The sequence below is a fragment of the Chiloscyllium plagiosum genome, unplaced genomic scaffold, assembly GCF_037043375.1.
Source record: "Chiloscyllium plagiosum isolate Xiang-an unplaced genomic scaffold, Cpla_swu_hap1 HiC_scaffold_27, whole genome shotgun sequence".
Classification (NCBI taxonomy): Eukaryota; Metazoa; Chordata; class Chondrichthyes; order Orectolobiformes; family Hemiscylliidae; genus Chiloscyllium; species Chiloscyllium plagiosum.
In genome coordinates, this window is record NW_028270165.1 from 31393375 (window position 1) to 31410077 (window position 16703).

At 46.1% G+C, this 16703-nt stretch overlaps 3 protein-coding genes across 4 annotated transcripts in view; 1 reads left to right on the plus strand and 2 right to left on the minus strand.

The window, feature by feature from the left end:
* Positions 1–16432, minus strand: part of LOC148143522 (uncharacterized) — a 35080-nt gene extending 18648 nt beyond the window's left edge. Inside the window, exons 1-2 of one of the 2 annotated variants that reach the window (XM_087974272.1) lie at positions 14256–16432; positions 1496–1595 (exon numbers count right to left, since the gene is read on the minus strand). In XM_087974272.1, coding sequence (XP_087830398.1) covers positions 1532–1595; positions 14256–15334 — 1143 coding nt within the window. In that variant the 5' untranslated portion in view covers positions 15335–16432 and the 3' untranslated portion in view covers positions 1496–1531. The remainder of the gene's footprint in view (positions 1–1495; positions 1596–14255) is intronic. The other variant, XM_087974271.1, reaches the window with a different exon arrangement.
* The window catches only part of LOC122543482 (uncharacterized), a 116540-nt gene that overhangs the window by 62922 nt on the left and 36915 nt on the right, over positions 1–16703 (plus strand). The window lies entirely within an intron of this gene.
* Positions 1–16703, minus strand: part of LOC148143523 (uncharacterized) — a 44085-nt gene that overhangs the window by 5791 nt on the left and 21591 nt on the right. The gene's annotated exons all lie outside the window — the stretch shown is intronic.

The following is a 16703-nucleotide window of genomic DNA, read 5'->3' on the forward strand; positions in this document are numbered from 1 at the left end:
GCAAGATGACATCAAACAAAAGAAAAACACGTTCACCAGAGGCCACCTCACATTGTCAAAGATGAGATGGCACCTGAGAAGGGACAGAGGAGATTTAGCAGAATGGCTGGTGAAGGATTATCGTTGTATTCCGAGTTCATGAAAGTGGGGTTACTCTCGGTAGAGCAAAGAAGGTTGAGGTGAAATTTGGTACAAATGCACACCTTTATGACAGGTTTCCATGAGATAAATAAAAGAAAGCTATTCCTATTAACTGATTGGAATACTAGGATCTGCCTGGTTTGAGCTATGACAAAAGATTGTGTGAGGGATACATATAAAGAATGTTGTTTCTGCAGAGAATTGAGTTTGTTTAAAGTACCATAAGAATTTAAATGTGCTTACATTAGTAAAAGCTGGTTAGCATTTTGCAAATCCTTAACCAAGGTTATACTCAGAAATAACAAACTAAGAAATAAGGAAATTGTGAGAAATAGAGAAGTACGTTGCTTTTGCTGAAAGCTAATACTGCTGATGATCTGAGAATTGCAAGATCAAATATTAAGCTTCTAGACAGATAAGAGTATGTCCTGTGGAAAAGAGGAACGATAAGCCCAAGCAGAGAGACAGCTGCAAGGAGAGGAAGGTTAGCAACCCCTTGTCCCGGGGGAAAAGAGGAACAAGGTGAGACCACAAATGTAACATGTGTTAATGGTGGTTAAAGTGTATGTCTAAGAAAACAGACATAGAGTTTAATTTAGATAATACAGAGAAGTCACGTAGTGACAGCCTAAGATGGTTGGATAATACGAGGGGGAAGGGAGAGGTGACCTCATGCAGCTCAAAAGGTATAACTGTACATGTATCACAATGCACTTTGCTCGTTGGCTTTAGCAAGTTTATGGGCCCTTACTTGCAAGTTCGTAAATAAATTGTCTTGTTTCCAGATTTTTGGTGGTCTCAGTTAATTTTGATAATTGTGTTTCTAACAATTGGATAGGCTGGGGTTACCTTCCAAGGAATCGTGAGGGCGAGTAGTGTTTTCACAGTGGTGCATAAGATTAAAAATTGGTGGAGGGTTCAGTAAACAGGGGACATACATTCAAGTATATGTTCCCTTTAAGCAGCATGGCTGTGCATAAGTGAAATGCTCCAAAGTTCCACAGGTAGCAAGTGACCTCTGTAGCCAGAGGGAGAATTACAGGTAAGAGTTACAAAGCTAAGACAGAATTGGAATAGAAATGTCTTCACTTAGAGGATATGGAAATCTGAAACTCAACTGCCTGAATTTAAGCAATATTTCAATAGTCACTACATTGCCATAACCTGCAGAGCCAGAAAATGGGATTAGTGTAGCAAGTGTCTCTGTAGATCTGGTGGACACAATGAGTCAAATGACCTCCCTCTGTGCTGTAACAGTTTATGATTATTGACACAACGTAAGCTTTGTGTAAAGAGGTGCAGAGGAAATGCAAAGAAGCAACTTATGTATTAAGCAGTAATGACCAATGCTTACATTTGAAGGCTGATAGTATCCTGATTAATTGAGCGATTATGTCAGATTTTGATGTGGCGTCTGGTTGCAGTTTCTCGACTGTGAATTAATTTGTAACATCCTGTAAAAGAAGTTTGCAAATTCCGTCAAAATCGCACCAGGACAGATATTCACAAAATCCCCATCCCCTGTCCCTGTATGAATATACACGTTCTGTGATGCACATTACCCCTCGACATGATTGGCTGCTCCTCGATTTGAGGTTGACCTCTCCTCAGGATGGTGAGTTTCTGCCCTGGGTCTCCATGTGACTGAACAGAGCCACAGACCTTTGGACATCTGGGATAGTAGGGCCCATCAGGTGGTAGAATCCAGAGAGCAGGAGTTTCTTCCTTTTCTTTGCTTCTGTGTCTCTGCTCTGCCTCGTCAACAAGACATTGGGTGTGAAAGGCCAATGCAGCTTGATGGACAGGTTGTCTCCATCCTGAACAATGGGCAGCAAGCTCCTCCCATTAATTCCAAACATTGCCCCCTACAAAGATGGCGGGCTGCGCATTTGGCCTCCGGCCTAGTGACCCGAATAAAGATGGCGGCCGTCACCCCATCGGGGGCCGATCGCCGGAGGAAGCCTGGGGAGTCGTCTTCCGATTTGGTGGGAGGAAGGAAGGAACATGGAGTTTCTTATTCAGCCGTCACAAATTGTTCTCGAACCCTCTCCGCTCACCCATTGCTTGGTCCATCGCTCCCTTCGATCCGGGAAATGCATCATTAACGGTCGGAGGGAACATTGAGCCTGCGCATGCCCCGCCCCAAACAGTAAACGTTCCCGCACACGGTCACGGCTGATTGACAGCAGTTCCGGACCAATTGGGAAAGGGGGCGGGATCGTAGAGTCCCTGGTCGGTGTCACACAGTCATTGAGATGTAAAGCACAGAAACAGACCCTTGACCAACTCGTCCATGCTGACCAGATATCCCCAACCTAATCTACTCCCATTCGCTAGTATTTGGCGCACATCCGTCCAACCCTTCCTATTCGTATACCCATCCAGCTGCTTTTTAAATGCTGTAATTGTACCAGTTGTTATAGGGGATTCTATAATCAAGGGGATCCTTTGCAAGCCGGATTGGGAGTCTCGCATGGTGTGTTGCCTACCCGGTGCCAGGGTGCGGGACATCTGTGACCGGCTTGAAAGGATATTGGTGCAGGAGGCGGAGGATCCAGTTGTTGTGGTCCACGTTGGGACTAACAACATAGGCAAAGCTAGGGTGGAGGACCTGTTTGGGGATTATCGAGCACTAGGAAGGAAATTGAAGTACAGGTCCTTAAGGGTCATAATCTCCGGATTACTGCCCGAGCCACATGCCAATTGGCATAGGGATAAGAAAATTAGGGAAGTAAACAAGTGGCTAAGGGATTGGTGTGGGAAAGAGGGATTCCACTTCATGGGCATTGGCATCAGTTTTGGAACCGGGGGGATCTGTACCGTTGGGACGGTCTCCACCTGAACCGATCAGGTACTAATGTTCTAGCGAAGAGGATAAATAGGGTGGTCAGTAGGACTTTAAACTTCTGAGTTGGGGGGAAGGGAAAGTGAAAGCGACAGGGAGTATAGAGTTAAATGGAAAGCTAAGCGGCAGGATAGCATATGTGCAGGCAGATTTAAACTTGAGACAGACTGGGAATGCAGCAAAAAGGAAGGATAACTTAGGACATCTTATGACTTCCAATATCTCTAATGATAAGAAAGTTAGCATTAAGGCACTTTACCTGAATGCTCGTAGCATTCGTAACAAAGCAAATGAACTAAGGGCACAGATCATCGTGAATGATTATGATGTGGTAGGCATCACAGAGACGTGGTTACAGGGGGGTCAGGACTGGCAGTTAAACATCCAAGGGTTTTCAACTTATCGAAAAGACAGGGAGGTGGGCAGAGGTTGCCTTGTTAGTTAAGAACAAAATTAAATCTATGGCACTGAATGACATAGCGTTGGATGATGTGAGTCTGTGTGGGTGGAATTGAAGAACCACAAAGGCAAAAAAATCATAGTGGGAGTTATGTACAGACCTCCTAACAGTGGTCAGGACCAGGGGCGCAACATGTATCGGGAAATAGAGAAGGCATGTCAGAAAGGCAAGATCACGGTGATCATGGGAGACTTCAATATGCAGGTGGACTGGGTAAATAATGTTGCCAGTGGATCCAAAGAAAGGGAATTCATGGAATGCTTACAGGATGGCTTTTTGGAACAGCTTGTCATGGAGCCCACAAGGGAGCAGGCTATTCTGGACCTAGTGCTATGTAATGAACCAGACTTTATAAAAAATCTTAAAGTAAGGGAACACTTAGGAAGCAGCGATCATAATATGGTAGAGTTCAGTCTGCAGTTTGAAAGAGAGAAGGCAAAATTGGATGTAATGGTGTTACAGTTAAATAAAGGTAATTATGAGGGCATGAGAGAGGAACTGACGAAAATAGACTGGAAGCAGAGCCTAGCAGGGAAGACAGTAGAGCAAAAATGGCAGGAGTTTGTGGGTAAAATTGAGGACACTGTACAGAGGTTCATCCCCAAGAAGAGAAAGATTATCCGGGGAGGGATTAGACAGCCATGGCTGACAAAGGAAGTCAGGAAATCTATCAAAGAAAAAGAGAGATCCTATAAGTGGCCAAGAGCACTGGGAAATCAGAAGATTGGGAAGGCTACATAAACAAACAGAGGATAACAAAGAGAGAAATAAGGAAGGAGAGGATCAAATATGAAGGTAGGCTAGCCAGTAATATTAGAAATGATAGTAAAAGTTTCTTTCAATACATAAGAAACAAACGACAGGCAAGAGTAGACATTGGGCCACTTCAAACTAATGCTGGAAGCCTAGTGATGGGAGATAAGGAAATAGCAGGAGAACTTAATAAGTACTTTGCATCAGTCTTCACAGTGGAAGACATGAGTAATATCCCAAAAATTAAAGGGTGTCACAGGGCTGAGTTGAGTATGGTTGCCATTACAAAAGAGAAAGTGCTAGAAAAGCTAAGAGGTCTTAAAATTGATAAATCTCCTGGCTCCGATGGGCAACATCCTAGAGTTCTGAGGGAGGTGGCTGAGGAAATAGCAGAGGCGTTGGTTGAGATCTTTCAAAAGTCACTGGAGTCAGGGAAAGTCCCGGATGATTGGAAGATCGCTGTTGTAACCCCCTTGTTTAAGAAAGGATCAAGACAAAAGATGGAAAATTATAGGTCAATTAGCCTAACCTCGTTTGTTGGTAAAATTCTAGAATCCATCATTAAGGATGAGGTTTCTAAATTCTTGGAAGAGCAGGGTCGGATTAGAACAAGTCAACATGGATTTAGTAAGGGGAGGTCGTGCCTGACAAACCTGTTGGAATTCTTTGAAGAGGTGACAAGTAGGTTAGACCAGGGAAACCCAGTGGATGTGGTCTACCTAGACTTCTAAAAGGCCTTTGATAAAGTGCCACATGGGAGGCTGCTGAGTAAGGTGAGGGCTCATGGTGTTCGAGATGAGCTACTGGTATGGATTGAGGATTGGCTGTCTGACACAAGGCACAGAGTTGGGATAAAAGGTTCTTTTTCAGAATGGCAGCTGGTGACAAGCAGTGTCCCGCAGGGTTCAGTGTTGGGGCCGCAGCTGTTCACATTATATATTAATAATCTGGATGAAGGGACAGGGGGCATTCTAGCGAAGTTTGCCGATGATACAAAGTTAGGTGGACAGGCAGGTAGTACTGAGGAAGTGGGGAGGCTGCAGAAGGACAGTTTGGAAGAGTGGTCCAGGAAATGGCTGATGGAATTCAATGTGAGCAAATGCGAGGTCTTGCACTTTGGAAAAAAGAATACAAGCATGGACTACTTTCTAAACGGTGAGAATCCTGGGATTGTATTCATTGGAGTTTAGAAGATTAAGGGGAGATCTAATAGAAACTTACAAGATAATACATTGCTTGGAGAGGGTGGACGCTAGGAAATTGTTTCCGTTAGGCGAGGAGACTAGGACCTGTGGACACAGCCTTAGAATTAAAGGGGGTAAATTCAGAACAGAAACGCGGAGACATTTCTTCAGCCAGAGAGTGGTGGGCCTGTGGAATTCATTGCCACAGAGTGCAGTGGAGGCTGGGACGCTAAATGTCTTCAAGGCAGAAATTGATAAATTCTTGATGTCACAAGGAATTAAGGGCTACGGGGAAGTGGAGTTGAAATGCCCATCAGCCATGATTGAATGGCGGAGTGGACTCGATTGGCCAAATGGCCTTACTTCCGCTCCTATGTCTTATGGTCAGCCTTCACCATTTCCTCTGGCAGCTCATTCCATACACGAACCACCCTCTGTGTGAAAACGTTGCCCCTGAGGTCCCTTTTAAATCTTTCCCCACTCACCCTAAACCTATGCCCCTCTAGTTCTGGTTCCCCCACTCCAGGGAAAAGATCTTGTCTATTTACCCTTTCCATGCTCATGATTTTATAAACCTCTATACGGTCACCGCTCAGCCTCCGCCGCTCCAGGAAAAACAGCCCCAACCTATTCAGCCTCTCTGCGTAGTTCAGATCCTCCAACCCTGGTAACATCCTTGTAAATCTTTTCTGAATCCTTTCAAGTTACACGATACTTGAGGGCAGCATGGTGGCTCAGTGGTTAGCACTGCTGCCTCACAGCACCAGGGATGCGGGTTCGATTCCAACCTTGGATGACTGCCTTTGTGGAGTTTGGACATTCTCTCAGTGTCTGCATCGGTTTCCTCCTACAGTCCAAAGATGTGAAGGCCAGGTGAATTGGCCATTCTAAATTGCCCAGTGTTAGGTGCATTAGTCAGAGGGAAATGGGTCTGGGTGGGTTACTCTTTGGAGGGTCGGTGTGGACTTGTTGGGCCGAAGGGCCTGTTTCCACACTGTAGGGAATCGGATTTAGATTTTTAGATTAGATTAGATTACAGTGTGGAAACAGGCCCTTCGGCCCAACAAGTCCACACCGACCCGCCGAAGCGAAACCTACCCATACCCCTACATTTATCCCTTACCTAACACTACAGGCAATTTAGTATGGCCAATTCACCTGACCCTGCACATCTTTGGATGGTGGGAGGAAACCGGAGCACCCGGAGGAAACCCACGCAGACACAGGGAGAACGTGCAAACTCCACACAGTCAGTCGCCTGAGGCGGATCTAATATCCTTCGAATAGGAAGGCGACCAGAATTATACACAATGTTCCAAAAATGGCCTAACCAATGTCCTGTGCAGCCACAACATGACCCGCCAGTCCCCCAACCAACAGGAGTTAATGGGAGGCTGGCCTGAGTAACAAGAGGTTACCCATTGGAACAAGAGACACAAAAAAAACTGCAGATGCTGGAACCCAAAGTGGATAAGCTGTAGGCTGGTAAAACAGCAAGCCAGGTAGCATCTCCATCGGAGGTGGAGGTGTCAACATTTGGTCAAATTCCAAAACGCTTCACACCCATCCTCGTAAACCTTTTCTGAACTGCCTCCAAAGAAATAATATCTTTCCTGAACCAAGGGCACCATCAGCTGCTCCACAAGTGTTCTCACCCGCACCTTGGGCGGGTTGCAGTAAGACTTCCCTACTCATATCCTGGCGGAAGACTTGCTAGGACTGCTCAGGGGACTTTAAGATAGTTAGCGGGAGGGGAGGATGAGGACCAGTGGGACCCAAAAAGACAGCGAGAAAAGAGATAAAACTGGGGCTGGTATAGTTGAAGAGAGGACCAAGTCAAACAGTGAAGGGAGGCAAGAGTTAGGCTGAGAATGAGGTAATACCGATAAATTGTACTGCAATAATTTCAATGCAAGAGACCTAACTGGTAAGGCAAATGATATATGGGACTGGAATATCATAGCTATGACAGAAACATGGTTCAGGGATGGACAGGACATTTATACTCCAGGGTATAAATGCTATAGGAAGGATATAATGGATAGCGGGTAAGAGAGGAGGGGGAGTGGTGTTTTTGGTTAGGGACAATGTCTGTACTTTGGGAGGATATTTCTTGGAGTATGTTCACTGAAGGTTATCTGCATCAGAAATAAGAAAGGGGTGATCACTTGATTGGGATTGTACTGTAGTGCCCTCTACCACCACCCCCTCCCCCCACCCAACCTCAGTAGTCAGCAGGAAATTGAGAAGTAAGCAGATCTCAGATATCTATAAGAATAATAGGGTAGCAATGATAGGGAGTTTTAATTTTCCAAACAATGGGACTGCCGTAGTGTTGAGGGCTTGGATGGAGACGAATTTGTTCAGTATGAACAGGAAAGTTTACTGATTAAGTATGTAGATGTACCTACTAGAGAAGGTGCAAAACTTGAGCTACTCTTGGGAAATAACGCAGGGCAGGTGAGTCAGGTGTCAGCAGGGGTGCACTTTGGAACCAATGATCACGATCCTATTTGTTTTAAAATTAATTTTATTTGGAAAAGATAGACCAGGTCTAAAAGTTAACATTTCCAAATTGGAGTAGAGCGAATTTTGACGGCATTAGGTAAGAACTTTCAAAAGCTGATTGGGAGAGGCTAGTCGCAGGTAAGGGGATGGTTGAGAAGTGGGATGCCTTCAAAAATACGTTAACGAGAATCCAGAGGCAGTATGTTCCTATGAGTGTGAAAGGCACAGTTGGTAGGTGCAGGGAATGCTGGATGACTAGGCTCTGGTGAAGAAAAAGGAGGCATAAGGCAGATATAGAAGCTGGGATTGAGCGAGTCCCTCAAGAAGTATAAGGGCAATTGAAATATGCTCAAGGGGGAAATAAGGAGCTAAAAAGGGGACATGAGATACCTTTGGCAAATAGGCCTTAACGAGAATCCAAACGGATCTTACAAATATATTAAGGAGTAACAAGAGAAAGAATAGGGCTCCTTAAAGATCAGAAAGGGCTGCGTGGAACATGTGGAACTGTAGGAGATGGTGGAGATACTCAATGAATATCTTGCCTTAGTATTCACAGAATCCCTGCAGTGTGAAAACAGGCCATTTGGCCCAACAAGTCCACACTGACCCTGCGGAGAGTATCCCACCCAGACCCATTCTCCTACCCTATTACTGTACATTTACCCTGACTAATGCACCTAACCTACACATTCCTATACACTACAGGCAATTTAGCACAGCGATTCCACCCTAACCTAAATTCCTTTGGATTGTGGGAGGAAACTGGAGCACCCGGAGGAAACCCACACAGACGCAGGGAGAATGTGCAAACTCCACAGTCGCCCAAGGCTGGATAGACCCTGCGTCCCTGGCATTGTGAGGCAGCAGTGCTAACCACTGAGCCACTGTGCTGTGTTTACTGTGGAGAAGGATTTGAAAGCCAGAGAATTTGGAGAAATAAACAGTGATATCCACATTACAATGGAGGTGGTACTGGACATCTTAAATTCTTGGGATCTGATCAGGTATATCCTAGAACATTGTAGGTAGCTAAGGAAGTCATTGCTGGACTACTTGCTACGCGTGAGATGTCAGAAGACTGGAAGGTGCCTAATGTGGTGCCAATATTTAAGAAAGGTGGTAAGGAAAAACCAGGGAATTATGGACCTGTGAGCCTGGCATCAGTACTGAGTAAGTTGTTGAAGGGAATCCTGAGGGGCAGGATGTGCATGTATTTGGAAAGGCAAAGACTGACAGGGATAGTCAACATAGCTTTGTGTGTTGAAATTGTGTCTCACAAACTTGATTGAGTTTTTGAAGAAGTGACAAAGATGATTGATGAAGGCATAGCAGGGGACATTTGTCTATATGGACTTCAGCAAGGCACTCAACAAGGTTCCATTTGGTAGACTGGTTAGCAAGGTTAGATCACATAGAATCCAGGGAACGCTAGCTATTGGGATACAAAATTGGCTGGAAGATAGGAGGTGGAGGGTTGTTTTTCAGACTGGAGGCCTCTGACCAGTGGTGTGCCGCAAGGATTGGTGCTGGGTCCACTGTTTTTTGTCATTTATACAAATGATTTGGAAGTGAATATAGGAGGAATGTTTAGTAAATTTGCAGATTACACCAAACTTTGGTGGTGTAGTAGACACTGAAGAAGGTTGTCTCAGAATACTCAGATTGGCCAATGAGTGGCAGATGGAGTTTAATTTAGACAAATGTGTGCTTTTGCATTTCAGTGAGGGGGAGGGCAGCACGGTGGCTCAGGGATTAGCACTGCTGCCTCACAGCACCAGGGTCCCAGGTTAGATTCCAGCCTCAGGCGACTGTCTGTGTGGAGTTGCAAATTCTCCCCGTGTCTGCATGGGTTTCCTCCGGGTGCTCCGGTTTCCTCCTGCAGTCCAAAGATGTGCAGGTCAGGGTGGACTGGCCATGCAAAATTGCCCATAGGTACATTAGTCAGAGGGGAAATGGGTCTGGGTGGGTTACTCTTCGGAGAGTCAATGTGGACTTGTTGAGCCAAAGGGCCTGTTTCCACACTGTAGGGAATCTAATCCAATCAAATCAGGGCAGGGGTTATGCACTTAATGGTAGGGTCCTGGGAGTGTTGCTGAACAGAGAGACTTTGGGGTGCAGGTGCCTAATTCCTTGAAAGTGGAGTCACAAGTAGATAGGATAGTGAAGGTGGCATTTGGTATGCTTTCCTATGTTGGTAAGTGCATTGTACAGGAATTGGGATGTCATGTTGTGGCTGTACAAAACACTGATCAGGCCACTTTTGGAATAATCAGGAGGAAGATGGATAAGACAAACAGACAAAGTCTTTTCCCTGGAGTGGCGGAGTCCAGAACTAGAGGGCATAGGTTTAGGGTGAGAGGGGAAAGATTGAAAAGGGACCTAAGGGGCAACTTTTTCACGCAGAGGGTGGTACGGGTATGGAATGAGCTGCCAGAGGAAGTGGTGGAGGTTGGTACAATTATAGTATTTAAAAGGCATCTGGATGAGTATATGAATAGGAAGGGTTTGGAGGGATATGGACCGGGTACTGGTAGGTGGGACTAGATTAGATTGCGATACCTGGTCAGCATGGATGAGTTGGACCGAAGGGTCTGTTTCTGTGCTCTACATCTCTATGACTGTTGTCCAATACATCCCAAATTAGCAAGTTGCTACTCCCATGGCCTCAGGCATTTGTGAACATGGTTCACCTTCATAATTTTGAACATGCCTCCTGAATATCACGTGCTGCATCACTTTTCTTTTCTGCTAATCCCATTTAGAGGTCTAAAACCACACTCGTTCTGAAGAAGGGTCACTGGAATTGAACTGTTAACTGCTTTCTCTCCAGATGCTGCCAGACCTGCAGGGTTTCTCCAACAATTTCGATAGCTGATGTCTTGAATAAACTTGTTTCCAACACAATAACTCTGCTGTTATTTAACAGTCTGTGTGACATAATTGCAGCAGGACTGGGGGACATCATAACACGCCATTGTTTCTCAATAATGGCAGCAGGACTGTAGGGCATCATAATACCCCATTGTTTCTCAATAATCGCCCTCCATAGCAACAGGAAACAGGAATACACATGAGGCCATTCCAGAGGCTGGTCCTCCTGTTGAGGAATTGCTGTTCAGTGACAGACAGTAGCCTTCTCACAGCACTGGCAGAGGCTCTGGTGATAATTTTCCCATCCTCCTTACATAGGAGCGAGGCTAAAGGACTCTCAGATTGTAAATGTGACAGCCCTATTCAAAATCACAGTAAATGACTCTGACAGTCGGCTTCAAACGGGGGTGGGGAACACCTGAAGTTAGAAATAAACCACAGTGTCAATGGGCACTTGGTAAAGTATGGATTATTTCTTCCAGCCTTGTCTCTGTTTAACACCAAAGTCATCTTTGGAATGTGAAGATACTGACAGGATCTCTGGAAGAGCTGAGATTTCACTATGAGAGCAACCCAAAGGTAAGAGAACTGAGATAATCTAGAGTTAGAAAAATGATCCGAAAATTGAGTCGTCAAAGCGACAAATTAGTTTGCTGTGATCCTAAAGCAATCGAGAGCTTGACAGATTGCGAGTTTGAAATAACCTGATTTATTTAACAATGCTAAGATATGAGCCCACTTATGAACACTGGTGGAAATAGACCCCAGCTGATAGAACGGCTCAGTTCTGGATGCAACATACATTCGCAGTAACAGCAGAATCAAAAATATGCGGAGGAACAGGGTTTACCCTGTTACTGCTGCTTAGACAGTTCAGGAGAAGGTGACAGAGACGGAGAAATAGAACCAGAACCTTCAGGAGGTAATTAGACCAGATGCATGCTGCTGAGATTCAACACAGCCAAGTCCACGTCAGTGTTAATGCTCCAAATAAGCCTATTTCCATGTTCTGAGCAAGTCACTTGACCTGAAACAGTAACTCTGATCTCTGTCCACAGATGTGTCAGACTTGCTGAGCTTCTCCAGCAATTTGTTTTTGCTCCTCCCATCTTACCTCATCAAGATCTACCACCGTAACCCTCTCCCTCCTTTGCCCTCCTGCTTGTCTAGGTTCCTGTAAACACATGCATATTGTTCACTTTAAACACGCTCTGTAGAGAATGTTCCACATTCTCACCACACTTTGGGTAAAAGAAGCTGTATTTTGTTCCTGAATTCTCTATTGGATGTGTTGGCAATTATCGATGCTCCTTCTCATAATGTGAAATATTCTCTCTGTATCCATTCAATCAAAACCTTTCATAACATTAAGGCAGAAACTGGAACTGAGAGGCAACTGTGCATGCACACTCACAATGTGTAGGGAATAACGCATGCGGTCCAAGTGTGCAGGGAATAATGCACATGCTCCTGGGTGTCAGCAAATGCAGCCTAATTTTTAAGGCCTGTTTCAGCTCACCCTCTCAGCCTTCTTTTCTTGTGAGTACAGACCCGGCCTGTACATTTCTGGTATCATTTTCTGCTCCCTCTCCACTGCCTGAATATCTTTAGTATAACATATCCACTGAAACTGCACAGAGTAGGCAGTAATGTTTTCAATCCTCAGACTATCCAAATAAATTGTCATGAGGTGATCTTAAAAGGTTGTTCATTCAGTAACAACATTTCAAAAGATGCATGAGATAGAGAGACAGGAAAACAGGTGAGAATGGTTTACTGATCCAAGAGACATGGTGGCTCAGTGGGGCCCAGGTTCGATTCCAGCCTCAGACAGACTGAATGTGTGGAGTCTCCGCATCCTCCACATGTCTGTGTGGGCTTCCTCCGGGTGTTCCGGTTTCCTCACACAATCCAAAGATGTGTAGGCTAGGGTAACTGCTGTGCTAAATTGCCCATAATGTTCAGGGAAGTATAGGCTAGGTGAATTAGTCAGGGGTAAATGTAGACTAACAGGGCAAGGGAATGGGTCTGGGTAGGTTACTCTTCGGTGTGGACTTACTGGACCTATTTCCACATTGTAGGGATTATATGAAGTCTTCAGACACAGAGGAAGAGTTGGTCTCTGTAGCTGGTGGTGAGAATGTGTATAGGTATAAGCAGGCAGAGAAAGAGTTTAAGTTCTGAGTTTTGTGAAACAAGAGGTTCAGCTGATCAAGAAAGCACTTACAGTTAACAATGGGGTGCTGGATGCAAGGGTAATGGGTTAACAAGGTGGAAAAGCAGTCATTATGTACAGCCATTTAACAATATTGGAAGCATTCGGTATGCAAGGTCAGTTAACAAGGGTAAAAGTATCCAATGTATGAATCCAGTTAACAAGGTTAAGAACATTCATTGTGTAATGGTGAAGAGCTTGGTTTCTGCTATTGATACCCGTTGATTGCAACAGTCACCCAATTAATATGTATGTTGCCTTATCTGGATGCTTGTCCCTGTAAAATGACTATGTAGTTCATTGAGAAACTGCTCTTCCAGTGAAGACCATGAACTCATGTCCCAGTGCAAATGGGCGATCATTCTCTCTCCCTCCAGGGCCCAGAATAAAGATGAAAGAGGAAAACTACACTGTATCTGAGCGTTTTGCTTCGACTGAGGGGAGGGGGCAAAGGGACAACAATATTGGTGTAGTCAGCAGGATCCAAACGGACAGTTACAATCGGACGGTGTCAGAGGCCGCACGGAACATCAGTAGCTCGAGACGGACGGGCCCACAACGTAAGATTTTAAACCCACATGGGTTAGGAGATCCAATCATGTCAAAGTTAGATATGTCTTGTTTCAGGACCTGTGTTAGAGACAGGTCCTGGGCATAGATTACAGGCCCATGGACGCTCTCCTCATATGAGAGAGAGACTGCGATCTCCATAATACTGCAGGTGTCTCTTCAGAGTTTATAAATTTATTAGGCAGCGATTTCCCAGACTGTTACATTGATTCAATGTGTCACTATTCCAGTACCAAAAAAGATTTCTGTATGAGATGGGAGGAAACCATTTACAGACTCCCAATTTCCATTCCTTCTCTTCATGCTGGATAATGGAGATGCTGCTGTGGAATGTGCAAGTCAGAAAGAATCGTCAGCACAGATTCATCAGCACTTTCTAATGAGAGAGGGAACCTTTCACGCACAAAATTGAAGGACATTAAACTGACTTTTTGTTTCAAGATTGAAGTAATGATTCAATGATACAGTGCTAAAGTAATTTCTGATGCAGGCTGACGAATTATGGGGAAAGGTCACACAGACAGCAATCCTCAAAAGGGACACTGCAGTCTCAGAAACACAATCAGCCACAGATCGAGAATATTGAAATCTGGCCCAGTTATTAACATCAGCACAAAACAAACTCCTAAATGTGAAAGAATCAACACGGTTCAGCGCTGGATGTGATTAACAGGAGCAGTAGCAGAATCCAACTTGTGTACTCACTGGGGTACCACTGGGCTCGTTCGCTGAGTGAATCCTTCCCCGTGTTCAATGGGGGTGAACGGCTGCTCCTCACTGTGCATGCGCTGGTGTTCAGTTAGGCTGCCTGAATGCCGGAAACGTTTTCCACAGTGAGCGCAGATGAACGGTCTCTCCCCAGTGTGGACTCGCTGGTGCGACAGTAGGTGGGACAACTGAGTGAATCCCTTCCCGCACTCCGAGCAACTGAACGGCCTCTCCCCTGTGTGCAGTCGCTGGTGAGAAATGAGGCTGGATAATTCGGTGAATGATTTCCCACACACAGAGCAGCTGAATGGTCTCTCCCCGGTGTGAACGCGCTGGTGTGAGGTGAGGCTGCCTGAATGCCTGAAACTCCTTCCACAGCGAGTGCAGAGGAAGGGCTTCTCATTGGTGTGAATGCGCTGGTGCGTGAGCAGGTGGGACAACTGCGTGAATCCCTTCCCACATTCGGAGCAGGTGAATGGCCTCTCCCCACCGTGAACCTGCTGGTGCCTCAGTAGGGTGGATGACTGAGTAAATCCCTTCCCACACTCGGTACAAGTGAAGAGTCTCTCCCCAGTGTGAACTCGCTGGTGTTCAATGAGTGTGGATGAATACCTGAAACTCTTTCCACAGGAAGTGCAGCTGAATGGCTTCTCTCCTGTATGAACGCGCTGGTGCCCCTGCAGGCTGGCTAACAATGCAAATCCCTTCCCACACACAGAGCAGGTGAAAGGTCTCTCCCCAGTGTGAACACGCTGGTGGACAGTGAGATTGGACAGTTTAGTGAAGCCCTTGCCACACTCTGAGCAGGCAAACGGTCTTTCGCCAGTGTGACTGCGTCGATGTGTTTCCAGTTGGGACGGGCAATTGAAACCCTTCCCACAGTCTCCACATTTCCATGGTTTCTCCCCGGTGTGACTGCGCTGATGAATTCCCAGCTGGGATGGGTAATTGAATCCCTTCCCACAGTCTCCACATTTCCATGGTTTCTCCCCGGTGTGACTGCGCCGGTGAACGTCCAGCTGGGAAGGATAACTAAATCCCTTCCCACAATCATCACATTTCCATGGTTTCTCCATGGTGCCAGCACCCTGGCGTCTTTCCAGGTAGGATGATCAGTTGAGTCCTCATCCACACAGAACACATGTACAGTTTTTCCTGCTGCGATCAGTTAGTTTTTTTTCAGGCGAGTTAAAACATTTTGTCGCAACAGTCTCTTTCAGGTGTCCGTGTCAGTGTCCACCTCAACGCTTTTCCAGTCACGGTGACGCTCAGAATATTTTCCCACAAACATCTCTCTTTCAACATTCAGAAGTGGATGACATTGAGGCTCTGATGACCTTGAATTGGCGCTTGGTTTGCATTTCCTATCTGGAAATGCTCCCCTTCTAATTCCAATACAAGGAGTCTACAAAGGTCATTACTGCAGGTAGAGGGTGGAAATTCAGATCGGACAACTCGACTTTCTGTTTCCCTCTTGGTGTTCACCTGAAGCTGCAAGTCTCTTAGCAACAGAAGTTCCCTCGTCCTTCCAGGGACATCTCAACCCCATGCCACCGTCTTGAGTCTGGTCGGCTTCCCGTAAACGTTGACTTCCCCAGCTCCTGATGCTGCCTGGCTTGCAGTGCTCTCCCGGCCTCCTGCTTGTCTACCTTGGATTCCAGCATCTGCAGTTTCTTTTTGTCTCGAATCAGTTTTTTTTCCCTCGACTTCTGGAAACATTCACTCTGATCGTTCCTCCAACAGATGCTTCAGGACCGACTGCATTCTCTGCATCTATTTCAATTCTCCCAAGCCTGGCTGCAGAGCGAAGATAAATCCACCAAAATCAGAACCCGTTCACCTCCGCCCCCCCTGGCCACGGGGACCGTGAGGTGCTTGGTCACCCAGGCCGAAGGTCGTTACCCTGGGCCCCTCAGGCGGAAGGAGCTGGTATCCTCTCATTCAGGATAGGCTGAAGGTTTTTAACTTGGTAAAACCAATGACTGCAGATGCTGGAAACCAGATTCGGGATTAGTGGTGCTGGAAGAGCACAGCAGTTCAGGCAGCATCCGCGGAGCAGGAAAATTGACGTTTCGCGCTAAAGCCCTTCATCAGGAATAAAAGGTTTTTAATGCAGCTCTCCGCCCAGCCCAGCCGCCTGCTCCAGACCGCTCCCCTGGATTTGCACTGGCTGCCAATTTCCGCGCGCCCGCTTGTCTTCACTTCCAGGGTCCATGCTAGGTCACAATGGATGATTGACGGCGGTCGAGCCAGGAGAACCTTCGGCGCCGCTGGTCCTCCAACCAATAAGGAAGGAATGGGGCGGGGTTGGAGGTCTGAGGGTGGGTGTGTTTGCCTGCGTCTGGTCCTCCAACCAATAGGAGAAACGGTAAGGGGCTGGAGGACCAAGGGGTGTGAGGCTGGTCCTCCAACCAATAAGGAGGGAATAGGGCGGTGCTGGAGGAC